The sequence below is a fragment of the Clinocottus analis genome, unplaced genomic scaffold (genome assembly GCF_023055335.1).
Source record: "Clinocottus analis isolate CAN_PGR_092001 unplaced genomic scaffold, fCliAna1.0.p SCAF_22, whole genome shotgun sequence".
NCBI lineage: Eukaryota > Metazoa > Chordata > Actinopteri > Perciformes > Cottidae > Clinocottus > Clinocottus analis.
Genome location: NW_027175954.1, coordinates 11,893,139 through 11,911,796, shown reverse-complemented (window position 1 = coordinate 11,911,796; position 18,658 = coordinate 11,893,139). Strand labels below are relative to the sequence as shown.

At 42.0% G+C, this 18,658-nt stretch overlaps 2 protein-coding genes across 5 annotated transcripts in view; both read left to right on the top strand.

The window, feature by feature from the left end:
• Positions 1 to 27: 27 nt before the first annotated feature.
• Positions 28 to 3,851, top strand: LOC137793077 (arsenite methyltransferase-like). Its single transcript, XM_068589022.1, has 11 exons — positions 28 to 141; positions 452 to 500; positions 778 to 905; positions 1,008 to 1,158; positions 1,400 to 1,536; positions 1,651 to 1,720; positions 1,869 to 1,950; positions 2,029 to 2,160; positions 2,335 to 2,474; positions 2,563 to 2,682; positions 3,584 to 3,851. Exons 1-11 carry the CDS (start codon positions 125 to 127, stop codon positions 3,689 to 3,691), a joined length of 1,134 nt encoding a protein of 377 aa, XP_068445123.1. The 5' UTR covers positions 28 to 124; the 3' UTR covers positions 3,692 to 3,851.
• A 1,061-nt stretch (positions 3,852 to 4,912) lies between these two features.
• The window catches only part of LOC137793154 (metal transporter CNNM2-like), a 32,345-nt gene continuing 18,599 nt past the window's right edge, over positions 4,913 to 18,658 (top strand). For 3 of the 4 annotated variants that reach the window (XM_068589150.1, XM_068589149.1, XM_068589151.1), the window contains exon 1: positions 4,913 to 6,614. In XM_068589150.1, coding sequence (XP_068445251.1) covers positions 5,117 to 6,614 — 1,498 coding nt within the window. In that variant the 5' untranslated portion in view covers positions 4,913 to 5,116. Of the gene's footprint in view, positions 6,615 to 14,075; positions 14,213 to 18,658 lie in introns of those variants that run through there. The other variant, XM_068589152.1, reaches the window with a different exon arrangement.

The following is an 18,658-nucleotide window of genomic DNA, read 5'->3' as shown; positions in this document are numbered from 1 at the left end:
ACACACACACACACACACACACACACACACCCACGAAGTGTGTGCAGAGAGCAAACCATCGCTGAAAGCCTTCTTCTACAAACAAGTATGGACTTTGACAGTCAACACATACATCCGTGAAGAAATGGCTGATGGAAACAGGTAAGAAAAACCTCCACACAAGCCTGGTGCCTCATTTATCGGATCGTATGTTCACGTCAAGTTAACGTGAACGTTGTGAAATGGGGTCAAGAATTGAACTGTCACCAGCTAACGGTGGTCTTTTAGTAACGTTGACGTTACGTTACGGTAATTACGTAAGAACGTGGAACTAAACTTGCGAAAGACGTTTTAACCGATAAGTTGCTGTAGTTAGCAGCAACGCGAGTTAGCAGCTAACTAGCTAACAGTCCGTTAACTGTCACGTAGCATTTTGTGATATTTGAAGTTAACAATGAAATCTTTTTTTAAGTGCGTGTGAAGGAGGCTTCGTTGACACAGCCGTTCACGTGGATGTCAAGGTAGCATGCATCACCCATTACACCTATTACACGTCAGAGTGGTCGCTACGCTTATTGTGGTGTTAACTGAACTAATTCACGTCAGCTAAAACACTGGCAGCATTTATGAAAACGCGCTTTTGCCTTGCAGTACTGTTCTTGAGTAGCAGCTAATGCTGTTGAGGTGAATTCACCGACCAAAGTACCGCTAATGTTATGAATCCGACTGTACGGTGACTGATGCCAGCCTGCTGCACGACGACGACCAGCCTGAGCTAGCATTTCTGCTCTGAAACAGGATTATTACGGCAAAGTGCTGAAGAATTCCGCGGACCTGAAGAGCAATGCCTGTGTGCCTCAGGCCAAACCCATCCCCGCCTTCATCCGCCAGGCTCTGAAGAAAGTGCACCCAGAAGTCAGCGCCAGGTCACTGGACTGTTGTCACACTGTGTTTGTTGCTTCAGATGTGTTTACACCGTAACAGTCACTGATCCACAGGTGCTTACAGTGGGTGTCCTTTGCCCGCAGGTACTATGGCTGTGGTCTGGTGGTGCCAGAGTGTTTGGAGGGCTGCAGGATACTGGACCTGGGCAGTGGAAGTGGAAGGGACTGCTACATGCTGAGTCAGCTGGTGGGCGAGAAGGGGCACGTCACTGGCATTGACATGACCAAGGACCAGGTGATGTACATGCATCAGCATCACATTATGGCAACAGTATGTTGCACAGTAAGCTGACAATGATGTATACAGAAAAATATAAATAGCTCCCCTGGGATTGTTGGTGAAGGCTGTCACAGTCTTGCAAACATCAGCTTTCCCAGACTGGACTTAGATCAACACAATTCTGCTCCCCAGTATGCACAAACTGCTTCAGACTCAAACTGTAGATCTTTAAATGCAACACTGTGCTCTCTTCTAGCTTGACGTGGCCAGGACACATGTGGACTATCACGTGAAAGAGTTTGGCTACAAGAAGCCCAATGTAAGCTTCGTCCAGGGCTACATTGAGGCCCTGACTGAAGCGGGTTTGGAAAAGAGCTCATTTGATATCATTATGTAAGAAGTAATTTACTCTCTTTGTTTTCTCATTTTATGCTTTTTAATTCTCAAGCAATGAAGTAGAAAATCTGATTTTTTTTCTGATTTTTTTTTTTTTTTTTCCTGCTACAGTTCCAACTGCGTGGTGAATCTCTCTCCAGACAAGAAGAGAGTCCTGGCTGAAGCCTACAGCGTGCTCAAGGTACACTGCCTTTTAGTTGAGCTTTGGTCTCTCTTTACCATCTCATTGAACATGATAACAATGCTGTGACATAAGGAAAACCATAAATAAATGTGACTAGTCTAGCTTGCATTGATATTTGCTACATACATCCACTGTTGATTTTTAGGATGGAGGTGAGCTGTACTTCAGTGACGTCTACAGCAGTGGAAGACTAACAGAGGAAATTAAAAACCACAAAGTCCTGTGGGGTGCGTCAAATTAATATCCTACTACCATAAAACTCACAGACACATGCCAGAATATTGCAATGTAAATCCTCCTTGCAGGGGAGTGTCTTGGTGGAGCGCTCTGGTGGAAAGACCTGCTGCAATTGGCTGAAGAAGTGGGCTTCAGCCCACCCCGGCTGGTTGCAGCCAGCATCATCACGGTTGACAACAAAGTGCTGCAGGACATTCTGGGTTTGAGACTATTCTTAGTTATTTTATCATTTCTTTTCAACTAAATAATCTTCACTATGATTTTTAAGGATCAATTGTTCATTGTTCAGGGATATGTCATAAACACATTATAGGTTGTTGTTGAGATTGACTGATGCATTTCTTTATTCTTTCTTACCTGTTCTGGCAATACAGGTGACTTCAAGTTTGTCTCTGCCACATACCGCCTGTTCAAGGTACCTAAAGGCAACACCAAACCTTGTCAGGTCATATATAACGGGAGCATTACAGGGGTGGAGGACTGCTTCCAGTTTGACTGTCAATACACATTCAAGGTTGGCACATCTCACAGTCGAAGAACAACTCAATATATTCAGCTTATGCATTGTAGCAAATCATGTTAGATGTTTATGTATTTCACAGGTCAATAATGTGGTGGAGGTTGATGGAGAGGTGGCTACCATCCTGACCCAGTCCAGATTTAAGGAAGACTTTACTTTCCAACCACCGAGCCCCTCTGAGCCCTGTGGAGCCAAACCTAAGGTCAGCGTCGCAGCTTAATTCCGGGAAATATCTTTGTGTGATTTTCCTGTGAGCACTAGAGGTCAGTGTGTTGGTCGTATCTGTTTCAAGTGTGTGACACACCCAGAGAGCCCCACTGTCTAAAATGTGCACAGAGTCATACACGCATGTGTGCACCAGGACGCATGCTGCAAGTTCTTACACACACAAACACTCACATACCCACTCAAACATACGTACACACACATCCACACGCACAAGGTCAAGCAGCTGTCTTGGAGTCATAACCAGACTGTGGAGTCATGCTGGGGAACCTTGAACAGGAAGGAATGTTCTCTTTTCAGCTAATGGAATGCCATCTTATCAGCGCTCGTGGACGTCCTGTGCACATACACACACATCTACAAACACCACTGTATGTTTTTCAATGACTATTGTAGCAATCACATATTATAATTTATTGTACTATTGAAGGGTTTTCTAGTTTGTTTTTTTGTTGTTTTGAAAATAAGTACATTTAAAATTTCAGTGATGTATCTAAATTGGTTACAGAGTTTAGCCTTTGGACTGCCCCTCTGACGTAAAATCAGACCCAAGATACTTTTTTCTAATCAACATGGCTAGTTGGTGATAATAGTAATAAAATGCCTTTGATCTTGTTCTTGAAAGAACAGCTACTTGAAATGCTAATTTAATGAACAACCAGTGTGTGATAAAAGACACATGCATTTACAACCTCAATGTACAACAATCTACAATATTCAACATAAGTGTTTAATGCTAGAAGTCAGAAAAGTGAGAATGAACTTTTCTGAATGCCTTACAAACTGTTTTGCATGAAAGTATTATGGATGTAATACTTGAATAGAACTATATGTAGTAAACCCTTACTGATTTCTACCTTGTTATACTGCTTTTACAGGCAGGCATTGTGGATCCTTTCGAGCTGGTCCTTCAGCTGAAGAAACAAAGTCCGGGTTCAGCCACAGGGGGATGCTGCAGCACAAAGTCTGATACCTGCTGCAAATGATGGTGGGAAGAGCACTGAGAAACACAGGCCCATCGTCATTCTGTGCATAAACAATGAAATATGTTCAAATGTACAGACTTAAATTATGCCTTACGATGCAATGGCATCATGTTGTGTCTTATTAACTTTTTAAATGAGATTTCAGCAATTAAAAGGAATCACTTACACATAAACATGTGTCTTATTGATGTGACGTGCATACTTGCTGTCAATTCTTCAACTTGAATAACGTAAAAGACTGGAAAGGTTAATTTAATTTATTTGACTAAAAAACAATCCAAATGCCTACAGGTTAACAAACTTTTTAATCTTGAACAGTATTTGTGCCTTCTCCTTATATGGCTATTTGTCCCATGTGCGTACAATCGTAAAAATCTGAATTATGTAACCATGCCGTTTACACCTTCATCAGGACTTTTCCACCTTTGCTACCTGTGTTATAATACCTCATATTATATTGATTGGTTTATACATTATATTGACAGGTTTTGCATTAGTGTGAGCTTCGTATAAGTGTTTAAACTAATCAGTATTATTATGCAAATTTGTGTTATTTCTGTTTTGGGCAATTACATATTGACCTAATGATACATGTTTGAAGCTATAATGTGAATGATTTACACTAGTACTGAATGAGGTGACTTTAAGCCAAGAACAAGTCAGCAAACTATATAATTGATATGAAATAGGCCTTTTGTTCTTGTCACTGATAACTAGAATTCTTCTCTGAAACAATATGCACCCCATGGAGTCCACAGATAAATATGAGGGATCAAAAAGGAGTAAATAAAACAAATATATATGTTTCTTTTAAAAGGAAAAATAGGTTTAACAACATTTCTATAATCATGCTTTATCTCATGAAATACAGAATCATTTCTTCAGACCTCTTACAATTATTCAAATAGAGCAATCTGAGAAGATGTAGTTAGTTTCACGCCTGTAACAGTCTCAATATACATGTCACATGAAGTAGTATTTACTTCAGCATATTGTACTGCATTATGCTGTGCAGTAGCTCATGCCACTGTGTCTATCTTTATTGGTATGTATTTACGAGTATATTGTAGTCATATACAATCATCTTATCTCCTGTAGTAGGATGTATGTTTAAAAAAAAGTCATCATGATTCTTAACATGAGGTGCACTTGTTTTGGAATGTGATTCGCCAAGGAGGCTGCGCACGCCCCGCCCCCAGGCCAACAGCCTCTCCTGATTGGTCGCCGCCGTCGCCTGTCTCGGGGACATCAGGGGAGGCACGAGTTGGCCCATAAGCCTGCGCTCGCGAGTCATCAGTGTCGGACACGTAGTGGGAACGAGCAGGTCCCGATGCACAAGTCACGGCAACCCTCGGCGGAGATGAAGGCGGACTCCGATTGGCTCTGATTTTTAAAAGCCCTTTTCATTCAGGAGGTTGGTTGCCAATGGTTATCGATATGGCAGAGCCGTTATCCCAAGCGCCCACCGCTGCAAAAATGGCGTCACTTAACCGGGTCCGAGCTTTGGCGATGATTTTCTTAACTGTCACTGGCTGTTGTGTCACCCCGACAAGTGGCAAGGACGGGTCCGAGGAGACCGTCATCATAGGGCTCCGACTGGAGGACACGGACGACATTTCCTTCATGGATAGGGGCTACCTGCGGGTGAGTGAGCGCTCTCGGGTGAAATTACGGGTGTACGGGCTGAACATCAACAACGAGACCTGGTCCAAAATTTCTTTCACGGAACACGAGCGGAGCCGGACGGTAGGGAGCCTTGACAGCTCCTCGGGAGATAACCAGAGCCAAGAGGACTCGTCCGGCTTGCATCCCTGCGGCATTAGGACTTCGGATATAATTATATTGCCCAGCATCATCCTGAGTCGAAAAACGTCCGGAATAGTTGAAATTGAGGTCAAACCGCTGCGGAAGACGGAGAGGAGTAAGTCGTATTACCTTTGCATCGCCACCGCGACACCGGCCGTGGGCGGGATGCACGACCCCTGGACGGAGAACACCTGGATCTACCACGACGGGGACGACACCAAAGTGATCGTGGTGGAGGAGAAAAAGTTTCTGCTGCCCTTCTGGCTCCAGGTCATCTTCATCTCCATGTTGCTGTGCCTGTCCGGCATGTTCAGCGGGTTGAACCTGGGGCTCATGGCTCTGGACCCCATGGAGCTCCAGATAGTCCAGAACTGCGGCACGGAAAAGGAGAAGAATTACGCCAAAAAAATCGAGCCGGTCAGGAGCCAAGGGAATTACTTGCTTTGCTCGCTCCTGCTCGGCAACGTGTTGGTGAACACCACGCTGACCATCCTGCTGGATGACATCGCGGGGTCGGGGTTGATCGCGGTGGTCATGTCCACCATTGGAATAGTCATTTTTGGGGAGATCGTGCCCCAGGCCATCTGCTCCAGACACGGCCTCGCCGTCGGGGCCAACACCATATTCCTCACCAAGTTCTTCATGTTGCTCACTTTCCCCGCATCCTACCCGGTGAGCAAGCTGCTCGACTACCTCCTGGGACAGGAGATAGGCACCGTGTACAACCGGGAGAAGCTTCTGGAGATGCTGCGCGTCACGGACCCCTACAACGACCTGGTGAAGGAGGAGCTGAACATCATCCAGGGCGCGCTGGAGCTCAGGACTAAGACCGTGGAGGACGTGATGACGCCACTGAGAGATTGCTTTATGATCCCCGGGGATGGCACCCTCGACTTTAACACCATGTCCGAGATCATGAAGAGCGGCTACACGCGCATCCCAGTCTTCGAGGGCGAGAGGTCCAACATAGTGGATCTGCTCTTTGTCAAGGACCTGGCGTTTGTCGACCCGGATGATTGCACCCCTCTCAAAACCATCACTAAGTTTTACAGCCACCCGTTACATTTTGTGTTCAATGACACCAAGTTGGATGCAATGCTGGAGGAGTTTAAAAAAGGTGAGACAACTAGATAGAGTGCACTTACGTTCCTATTTATTAGAGTATGTTTGTAGTTATTATTCTGATGCCAAATGAAAAACTATCTACACAAGAGCGGCCTCCTCATTTTCAGTCCAATCTCTCTTCAGTCTCAAGTGTCAAAGGTCATTGCACTCGCTGGTTGGCCTTTCACCTGTCCACCTCTTGGATTTGGGAGTGTACAGGCGAATTTTAACTGTCCAAAACCTGATCCTCGGGAATAAAAGTGGGAGAAGAATTTAGTATGCTCTTGATTTCGCAAGAAATTCCAGGTAGTAAAGGGAAAAAAAGAGAAAGGGTTGTTTGGGCATTTCTTATCTGACCCGCCTCACAAAGCACTGAAGCAGCCTCATCGGTAGTGAGGCACTCTGGTCACTTCCTCTCCCGAGGAGGAGGAGGTGTCGTTATCTTCCTCCATCGCTTCCATTAAGTGTTAATGTTCACACGGTATCTCTCCTCCCCCTTCCCCCCCACCCTCTCTCTCTCTCTCTCTCTCTCTCTCTCTCTCTCTCTCTCTGTCTCTCTGATTTGTGAATGCATTAGGACATGTGGGAATGGTGCAACGGCAGGTTATCAGGTGGGGGCATCTTGTTTGAGAACCTGCTTAAATCCCTCTTTACCTCTCTTGTGCTTGCCTCTGAATGATGGTCACGATAACTCCTTTTGTCCAGCCCTGGAATGCAGTCGTGTGGATAATGAATAACAGCCTCTAACACCCTCGAGCCCCCCATGTGTTGTGTGTGTGTGAAATGTGTATGCGCCTGATGTTTACCTCACCCACGGTTTACCTGGCGTTTTGCATCGCCCTCCCCCTCTACGTTGTTGTCACCGACTAAGTTTTTCCTCACTGGATGTGTAGATTTGAGGCTAGTCTGTTTTATCTTTAGGCCCAGAGGTGCATCTTCAGTGATACGTTGGCACACCTGCATAGCAAATAATTCATCAATACTTAAATACAGGGGGAAAGCATGAGTGGTGCGTGGCGTTACTTTAAGAGGATTAATTGGGAGGAAAACAGCAAATCATTGAGCTCCATTACCAGAAATTAGTTGTAGTTCTCGATGCCAAATTAGCATTACATAATATACTAGTTTGGGAAGTTGTTTGTTTTTCATCACAGTTGACTATTTACAGACATGCACAAGCAGAAGGTCAGTTCCCTTCACCTTACTGATCTTTTTTTCAGACAAAGAAAGTTTGACAGAATATAAGTGTTACAAAAGAGCATTGTGACATGTTCTGGTACATAATTGCAACATTATCACCAACTACGATCCTTGCAGTATCTATTGCCTCACTTATTACACTGGACTATAAACATCTGATGGGTGACATGTTGCTTTTTAAGTGTTATGGCTGTTCTTGACCCCTGAGGCTGTGCTAGGGCTGAAAAGCAGACATCCTGCCACTTAAACCGAAAGCCAAAGAGCAACATCACATTGAATTGACACATATTAACACATTTGAGCTCCGCCAAAAACTACTAATAATAACTTCATTATTCTTAAAGGAGCTGTCGCAATACATAGTACAGTAATAATGCTAATCTTTCACAAAATTAACTATTAAATGAAGTGGAGCAAGTAATGGAGTGTGGAATAATATCTGAAAAAGTTGTAGAGCTAGTGTGGTAGACTTATAGTCCTACCACTACTAATATCATGTATGCAGGTCTCATCTGCTCTTTCACAGTATGTTCATCGTCATACTTCTGTTGGATTCAGGGCACAGGATGAAGTCAATTCAAACTCAGACGCATGTTTCACGACTAAATTAAAGTTCACTGATCAGCTTTTGTGCAAACTTGTGTTTGACAGTGAGCTTGGGCAGAAATGTGGGGTTCTTTACAATCAATGTGTCTACTTACCAGGTGTGCAGCATATTGTTATAGAATGACATCAAAACCTTTACTTATGATTTTCAGCGTATCCATTTTGGCCAAGTACTTTTGGCTCTAATACTAGTCTGCCTGTATTGTAACTGGTTACTCAAGTCAGTTTTTATTCAATGAACTCTGTGCGTTTCCTACTAAAAGACAAAGCACGGCATGTCCACATCATGTTGGCAACACGGTTCATATAGGCCCAGTCCGGGGGTCAGAGTGTTTCTGAGGATGGCTCCGCGCCAGAGGGAATTCGCCGTTAGCCTCTCATGGAAGTCGTAAGCAACTGTTGTAGGGAGGGCTGCAGGGTCAAAGTTTCCCGTCAATCTGGCTCTGGTCGCAGCACACACTCAGTTCAAAGTGCTTTGTATTGTAAGTCATTGTTAATTAATTTGATGCCGCTTGCAGAGCTGCATAGTCGTCGGAAGTCTGCTACGAAAACGAAAGACAAAAAACTTAAATTAGAGACTGTCGGAGTATTTGGTATGAACTTTCTGGTGACTTTCAGGTGTTTTACTCTTTGCAGTCTTGGATATGTAGAATATGCTTCAACACTCCACTCATAGAGTTATATCATTCGGTGTACAATCTACTCAGAGATCCCACTGGTTTAAAGTGTGAATTGTTTAATAGTGATGATGACAGAGCGTGAGCTTTTTAAGTGTAGTGAAAATAAAATGCTGATCCCGACCGTGAAACATTATGATTCCCCCGACTCGACCCAGACCCTAGGTTAGGGGTTACGGTGAGATTCATGCAGGAGCTTTTTAATCCAGGCAGACACCCCTCTGGAAACTTCTGACCTCTTCATTAATTGCTTTCCGTTTGCGATTGCAACAATTACTGTCATCCAGAGGCTGCTTGTCAAGCTGCAGGTTTAGCGGTTAATGAGTGGGTCAGTGTGTGTGCCATGTGGGACAAAAGCAAGCAGTTGAGTCAGAAACAGGAATTCAGATGCCCTTCTGACTTTGTGATATTCCTGAAAGTGAAAATGACTCACACACTCACCTCCATGCAGTGTAACCAGCCTTGTGAGATGAGAACGGTATCTGCTGTATGGATGTTTGGAGAGCTCAAATCAGGTTATGTGTGTTTTCTGCCCCTGGGCAAGGCAGGCCACTTGCCTTACTTGAATATGGGAGTCCAGAGGTTGACTGGAACTTGACCCAGCAAAGGCAAGAAAAATCTTTATCCCCAAGTCTCTCTCTGCTTTTCTAACAACAGACACGCAAACACTCTGTATTTCTCATCCACAACTAGTAAACGTGGTGTCGAAATTGATGTTGTTACTCTGCTTATTCCCTTAAAGCTAAGTTAAAGCGTGTATGCTAACAGTTTTGTATGAGTAGTACCTTATAGCCCAGGGTATACATGCTCCACTGTTGGAGGGTAAGGACCCCAGTGTAAAAGAGCCTACATGAGGCCTGGCACGTCTTGAACTAGTTCCCTGATTGCTGCAATATAGGCCAATCTATGCTTAATTCAGATTCGGCAGCCTTCATGGTCTCTTTGCTCAGTGCTTTGTATTAAAGTGAAACTCTTTTCTCTGTCAGGCCGACAGAGAAAAGAGTTTGAAATACCGACAGAGGTTTTGCTTCAAATGCTGTTATTCTTCCTGGATGTTTGTGCAAAGCGTATCATAGCAAATGTCTAGAAATTGTGTGTGTTTGCCTGGTAACCCTTGGTGCTAATGCTGCAACAAGTGCTGGATTTAATGGCATCATGTTGGGAAGAACACTTAATGTTTCCTGATGAGGGACACCCCTTTGAACTCAGCAAGACTTCTCCTGCCAGCCGCTCAACTAATTACCTCAAATCAAAGGTTGTCTGCGTTTCACAATACTTTGTGTTACAGGAGGCGGCATTAGTAGTTGTAGTTTGTACTTTTTTCTGGAATGTCATTTTACAAACAGCATCGTTAACACATCAACACGCGTTAAAAAGCATGATATCTTCATTCATATAAATACTATCAATGGTGTTTCATGTTCATTGGTCCAGTCACGCATGCTACCTTTTGAGACTTAAGTCTCACTAAATATTTAGTTTATGAAAATATACATATTCAACATAATTAGCACTTGTATAATTCAAGTAAATATTTAATTTTTTGTAATGCAACCCTGGTGGTAACACTTTAGGAGAGGACTCTGTTGTACTCTTGACTTTTAATATAGAAGACTAACGATTGTTTTGCAGCTTTTAGCCCATTATACTACATATCATGAATACTTTATATAGTGCCAACTCGTTTTTTTCTTCTCCAAAGCACCGTTTCGCAGGGACTTGAAACTTTCTGGAAGTACTGTAGGTGATTCATCACAGCTAAAGTGTCTTTACTTTTTGTCACAGCACGTTAGCAAACAGTTTTCTATTCATAGTCAAGCCAATCTTTATGCATCCAGCAGACACACAGCGAGTTCAGGATTCAGTAAGAGTCATTTATTTCAATCACCTGTCAAATGTGAGCCATTAATAAATCCCTTTCTAAAACTCAGTTTCACACCAGAAGTTTATATCTGCCTCTTAATTTGCCAGTAGGTTCCACAGGAATAGTCTCTAACTATGTCTGTCTGCTGTTTGGTGTTGGGCATGGAGGGTCTGGTGTACACAAGCAAGGAGAGTTTTCAAAACGAACCCAAACAATTGTTCTGGCACCCCACAACAGAACTTTGACAAATAATTTAGGTGACAAAATGATTACTTTGCTGCATTACTTTGCTGCGTATCACTGAAGTCGAGTTGAATGGAAACTAATGGTGGGTTTGCAGGGAGAATGCAATCTAAAACATTAAAGCAGGAGTGTAAAGCGTATGCTATGTGTAGTAAATGTTATACAACCAAAAAATACATTTGGAGTACAGGATGCTTTTGTTGAACATAGCAACATTGAAGGTTATATTTAAAATTCCACATGTGATGTAATCATCACATTTATTCAAAATTATGAGTTTCCAATTGCAGTGTGATATGTGAATGAGTGACTTCATGATTGACTTTTGCTGATTGAGATATTGTCTGGATTGAACTCTTGAGTTTGTTGTGTTAAAGACTGGCTTTTGAATTGGCCTACATTCTTCAGATTCTGGTACAACATGAAGTAGGCTTTTAAGACCCGATTAGTACAACAGTTGAGGAGTGTGAATCTAGGCACAGTGCATTCCCAAAGCCTGTCTGATCTGGCATTATGACTTTTACTTTACATGTATTTTCTCCTGGACACCCCCTATACTACGTATTTAACACAAAACCACCATGGGTTAACTGTTCGGTGACATGGCGGCTAAGGTGAAACGCTCGCTTTGTGCGTAGTCGAGTCGTCAGGTAGGACTGTACCATTATGGGATGCCACCCTACCTGCACAACTCCTGCTTATGTTGTTCACTGTACAAACAGCGGTGTCAGTGTCAGCTTGCTATATTTAGCATTCGTCGGGAAATGCTTTAGCTCGCATCAATCTCTGCTCGCTTGGCAAACTAACAAAAGGTGCAATAGAAAAATACAAAGTGCTGCTGTCTTTAAAAAAAGTACAACAAGGTCCCTGTTGCATTGAAGATGACATATTCAGGAAACTTCACTTTGAAGAGCAAATTGAATGAATTTCTTTCATGGAAGACTTTTGATCCAAGCCTTTGTGATCTGGCCTTCTCGGCTCTGTATGGCAGTAGTGATGTATCAAAAGACTCCTTACAGTAGAGGTACAATGAGCTGAATGTCTGAGTGTCGACTGAAATAGAGCCAGTGAAGAATAAGTCCCATGTTATACCCCAAAAGTGATTCATCTGAGTTGCTTAATGCAACGTGTATACAGGTCTTTCAGTATTTCTCCGGCCTCTTTTGTGAAGAAATCTGTCCATTGAAATCACAACAGTGTAAAGTATGATCCAGATCGCACACATTTCTTCAGCACAGTTGCACATGTTGCTTCACATCTTTTCTTCTTAATAACTTCACTACTAGGCTCCTTAGAGGCTCACTTTATTTCTCGTAGCGTCTGTGATGATTCCTGAAGAAAGGCTTTGGTGGTTTTTTTGTTGTGGATGTAGTTAAGGAGCTCAGTCTCCTTCCAGCACATGTTGCCAAGGATCTGTAGCCATGCACTACTGAGGAAAATGTGTTATTACGCAATCCAGAATGCAACCACCCCCACGTTTCTTTTAATAAGCTGTTTCCCAAAACAGATCACACTGGACCAAGGCGTAAACAGATTATTTTGACTTTATAATTTACACGATAGGAGAACTATTACCATAACAGCAGACTAAGAAGTACTATATTTGCTTGTAAAGGAACAGGTTATTGCTTTTATCTAAATAAAAGCCAAATGAGTGTCAATGAGCTGTCTATATTGATCACAGTACAGGTTTCTTCCTGGTTTTGTGGTCTCGAGCATTGTGACATGCTAGTTGATGTCCACAGTGCAGATTGAATGGTTCAAGGCAATCATTTAGATCTCAATTAACAATGCAATGAAAATGAATTCAAGACAATTCAGTCAGCGTTGTAAACATCCAACACTCTCTGCTAGGAGTACAAATTATTATATAATCTGTAAATCATCACGACCAGACTACAGACGCTCTTGTTGCGTTCAGCGGCAGATCTTGTCTCGCTAAAGGACATAAAATAAAAGTGTATTCACATTTTCTTTGTTTTGTAAATCTTTAAAAACTGTCATGAGTAACTCCTTTTGTGTCTGGGGAGACGAAAAAGTCACAGACATGTTGTTTAGACTGCTATTACGTCTTTAAGATATTATCTTAGGAATTTGGGTGTTGTGCATTATGTAATTCTTATCAAATGAAGGGAAATTGCTGCTATTAGTGTCGCTGTATAATGATCAGGAGAGGGAGAAGAATGATGATAATGATGATGATCACGGTGTTTCAGTGAGGGCTGAAATGTGCAAATTTGTAAAGCTGCCTCTAAATATCAGGTTCTTTACGGTAACAGTCTGTCATGTTGCTGAAGTCACTGAGCTGCAGAGGTTCTGTGCAAAAGTGAAACAAGGAGGTAGTGAAACTTCATGAAAGTTATCCATTTTGATTCACTATCAAACACTGATCCTTGTACAGTGTAGAGCCGTCCATATTGTATTTATTCTTTAAACCAAGCGGCCTTTTTTTTTCCCACAGATAGTTCCCTCTCCATTTGCAGCTATATGAATGCATCCACAGCTATATATCTATATAGTTTCGACTTACTTTGACTAGCGAAAGGAAAACTAAGGCCCTTTCAGGCTGTGCCTCAGAGGGGCAGAAAGCCCTCCAGCTTGGTCAGCCTAGTAACCAGGCTCTGTGCAGCACACTCAGGGAAGCAGAGCCACTTGCTTGTGCAGCGAGCAGTCCCATCCCCCTCCTCCCACATTCCCTCTCTCCCACTTCTCTCCATATTGTCCTCTTGCCCATTTCCCTCAGTGTTATAAATTACAAACGACACAAACCTCCAGGCCTAATGCCCTGCCATGGACGCCTTCCAAGCTGCACTTTTTGGAGAGCCAAGAGGCTGGCTTCATTGATAACACCGGGCACACTGTCCGTCTCTCCATTTACTTGCAGGAGGAAAAGCCCAAGACGGGCCCTTCACAGGCCCGAAAGACACCAGCGATGTTTAGAATCAGCTGATGGAGCCTACTTTCCTGAGGCTTCAGCAGCGCTAGTGTTTTATTTCAGCTGGCCATGTAAAACACATCAATAATAAATAAAACAACAAGAAGGATTGAGCATCGGCTTAGTCTTGCCCTTACAAGATGCACTAGGATGTCTTTGTTAATGAACATTCATGGTTTTAAGGAAACTAATCGCATCAGTTTGGGGGACAATCAGAAAATTCTTTGTACCACTTTTTTCTTTTGTGAGAAATTTGCACCAGTCAAAAGTCAACGGGTCATTCCCAAAAGTTCATGTGACCATTTCATGCCAAAGTACTATTAAAGGGGAAATCCACCTAAGAACACAATTGTTAATCCTCTCTATATTTAAATCTACAATCGGAAAAAATGTAAACAATAACAGGGCAAACAAAAAAAAGATAGAAAAAATTAATACACTAAAAGTGTCATTTATTATTTGAACTGAAAGTAGTACTTTCCACTGACATCACAGGCATAACAAAAGTTGCTTTTGCTGTTTTAATTTTTCAAATTGAAATCCACAGCTTCAGTTTTTATGTCACTGCTATCCAACTTTTACATGAAGCTCATTTTCATGTAACAGATCACATGAAAATGATGGGTGCTGGTCCTCAATTAAAATGTAACTCCATAAAATGTCACATCAGCTTCTTTTATGACACAATTCAGATGTTTTTTCTTACTTATGACGTCAGTGTAAACAGGGAAAAAGTAGCTGGAATACACTCCACTCAGATAGAAATCAGATTATGCAGCTTTGTTGTAAACTCACAGACGCATTTTTGAACCGACCAGTTCTCTTAGTATGCCGGCCCCTTTTTTCCCTCTCTGGTGTCTCCCGGCGAACAGCAAGGGGGGAAACTGCTAGTAGAGCCCCACTATGGTCTGCAGGCCTCTGCCACTGCTCCAGCTGACCCTCCAGGCCCAGATCCAGCCTCCAAGCCTCAACCCCATCCACAGCTGACCCTCCAGCTTGAATTATTATTGCTGTCCTGTTTGAAACTATTGCAAATGGTGATTTTGGCTGGGCTCATACAGCATGCTAACAAGTTGGGTTTCGTGAGGATTAGGAAGTCTTAATGAGCTGATTTCTTGCTTCAGGTGACTTTTTAAAAAAAAAAATGTTTGTAGATCTCATCTTCATTGTTCAATATTGTTGGAATAGCTGTTCAACGCAAGGGCGAAAAGAGTTGTAACACATTTGAAGCCATGTGTTATTCTCATAAGTAATGGTTCATTAGTCATCAGTAGGGACTTTATGTTGAGAGAAATAGTGTTAATGGCTCTTTTAGAGTTACAAGGTAAATCTTTTCATTGTTTGAGCAGAATTATGTTATTAGGCTGTTGATTATATCTATGGTTAAAACCTTTCCCCTGTGGCTGCGTGGCGGTATTTGAATGAGCTCACACATGGATACATTGACAGACTTTATTATTGTATAATTAATTATCACTGGAAGGTTAATATTTCGATAAACCTTTACAGCTCTGTTACATAACTTGACTATTAACTTTATTGTTATTATGCCACTATGTCCCTTAAGCTGCAGTTATTGAAGGTGAGAACTATAATCACTTTCACTTCAGGAAGCTGATGATATTCAACCAGGGTAATGTTTCTTAGATTAAACCAATAGTGATATTTTACTGGAGTGCATATTTATATAAAAACAGCATCAAATTTACTCGTCTTGATTATGTATGTAGCCAGTCATGTAATACAAACATAGGATGCAGGATTCGTGTTTTCCTCAATAACTCACATTCTCAAAGCCTATTGCACAAAGCACGGGAGCTTTTTTATAGAGTACTTAGCTCATTCTAGCTTTAAGGATTTTGCCTCGGCTAATTGTTTTCATTGAGGTATTAATTATGAGTTTTAAAGCTTCAAGTACTTGCTGCCAAAAATGTGTGTTTTCAGGTGTTTCATTAGCCTGCGCTCTCCGTGTCACGAGTGAGTTAAGTTATTCGGCTGCAGCAGTGACGGTAAAGCCATGCGACGTATTATTGCTGCTGCTTATTGCGGCTGATGTTAGAAGTATTGTAAAAAACATTTACTTTTATTGTATATTTAATTTAACAAGATATTTCCCCCTTAAGGGTCAAGGAAGTCCTGTAAGACTGCAGCACAAAAAAAGGTTTATCCTAAAAGAACACACACTTAACTGCAATTATATGCTTGCATTTATATGGAACTTTTATCACACAAAAACACACACACACACACACACATGCACGCACACATCACAGGCGGCGATCGTATGGCCAAGACTGTGGACGATCCGCTCAAATAATCATCGACTTACTGCACACAGAATTTCCTCCTTCTAATACACATACGCAAAGTTTTGTGTTGGATTAAACTTGAAACATATGTGTAAAATACAAATAGCATCGCGCTTAAAGTCCCATGAGAGCAGCAGGTGAAGTGTTTTTAAACACTATAATGTGAAGTATTCCAGAGTAAAACAGAATCGTGGGTCGAGGATAATTATTGGAGGGTTTAAGATTAAATCCCTGAAATTAGATTTAATTGCTGAAAAGCGAACGGGGCTTAGAACATGTGGCACGATACAGAGCTGTAGCCAACTGTTGGCCTCGACCTACACATCAGGAGGGGCGGATGTCTACCTGAGCAAGACGTTGCTCAGGTACTACCTGAGCAAGACATTGCTCAGGTAGACCTCAACCCGCTCTTTGATAGCCAAGATCAGTCAAATCAATTGACTTTATGGATATGCCGCCAACCCCAAGATCATTAAGAAAAGGTGTCCATATTATCAAACAAATATTGTATTTTTGACATATTTGGCATATACTAAGAAATAATGCACGAATTAACACAGGAACAATGGAAATGTATATTTTAATTCACCAATAGAAATAGTTAAACATTATGAAAATTCCATTAATTTACTTTCGTTCTGAGACCGAGGGGAGAGGATTGATATGAGTGTGTAGCTTTTACTGAGCAGCGGCCACTGTGACCACAAGTGGAAATTACAGGCTAATGACTGAATTTCATTTTTGCATTGTCAGATCCTTGTTTAGTTGTTAAAACCCAATGAAATGTTTATCTGCATCATTAAAACAAAAATGTGGCAAAACAAAAAATAATAATTGCACTATTTTCTGCACTGGCTACTTTTTTTTGACACATGTGCCCATTCATGTTGTGCGGCTTTTCAGCTACCGTGTGTGTTGTCTTTTGTGTGTGTCTTCTTATTGAACAAATGAGATAGAAGCATGGCAAGTTTAAGATGTATTGAACTGTGGGCCGAGACGGGCTCACTCATTTCCCTCGCTTCCAGTCTAAATCCAGAGTAAGGCCGAATATCTCATGCCGGGTCCGTATTCAGTGCACCGCATTCCCTTATATGCATTCCCTTATATAATATTATTATAATCTGAAAGTAATGTTTTTAGCATGCCACATGTTTCAAGGGAAGGTTGGTTGTGCTGAGAAAAAGAGGACAATTTTAAAAAAAAGCATCCAACAGAAAAAAACAGCCCAGTGTTGCCAACTCTTTTCCAATGAAAGTTAGCAGCATCCAAAAGTCCCTAAATCTAGCAAGAAAGTCGCCATGTCGCCAACACTGACAGACCTTTCCTTCAGGAATCCCCCCACAGCTACTCCTGCTAAAATGATCACTATGAATGTAAACAAACATGACTATTGTTGGTAAATGGACCTGTTCTTGGAAAGTACTTTTCTAGTCTTCCTATGACTCGAAGCGTTTTCCCACTACTTGTCATCATTCACCCATTTACACACAGATGGGAGGGGCTAAGCTGCCACCTGCCCATCAGGACTAGCTAACATTCATACACGTTCATACACCGTATGCACAGCTACGGGAGCAATTTTTAGGTTAATTCCCTTCCCAAGGACACATCGTAGGACAGGTAGGTGGGTAGACTGTCCAATTATTACATTCGAGGCAAACTAAAGGATTGGATTGGTTTATTACAGACCTGTTATAGCCACAATTACCAGATATTCTTGAGTATTGGATTCATTGATTGCTGTCAAAATTGAATGAGAATTTCAACAAGAATATTACCAACCCTATCTTTAATGATTCAAAGTGCAACAGACTGCAGTTGCACATTTTTACTTGTAGTCCAGGCTGTTGCGTGGTCCTCGGAAGAAGTCATTGTCAAGGAGAGTATGCTAACATCTGCTTGTGTAGAAATATACTATATGCAGCCAAACTTGTATTTTTAACCCTGACCAAGTGAAAGAATCAGAAATGAAACAGACACTTGGGATGAAACCTAATGATTAAAGCACATTGACTGGTTCAAGCTCTGTCAAACCAGTTTCCGTCGTTTATGAGAATACGACTTAGTTTGACATGGTGAAGCCGAACATCCTGATGGACACAGTTCTACTTTCATGTGTTTTGCTACTTTAAAACACCCCTCAGTTCTTGTCATCGTTGTGTGATGTGCTCACCATTCAGCAGTTGCAACACTCGCATAACAGAGCAGCACCTGACCACAGGC

What these genes read in the sequence shown, in the direction of transcription:
- LOC137793077 (XM_068589022.1), top strand. An exon ending in AAACCACAAAGTCCTGTGGG is followed by an intron (nt 1,951 to 2,028) that starts GTGCGTCAAATT and finishes TCCTCCTTGCAG; the next exon opens with GGGAGTGTCTTGGTGGAGCG. An exon ending in ACTGTCAATACACATTCAAG is followed by an intron (nt 2,475 to 2,562) that starts GTTGGCACATCT and finishes TGTATTTCACAG; the next exon opens with GTCAATAATGTGGTGGAGGT.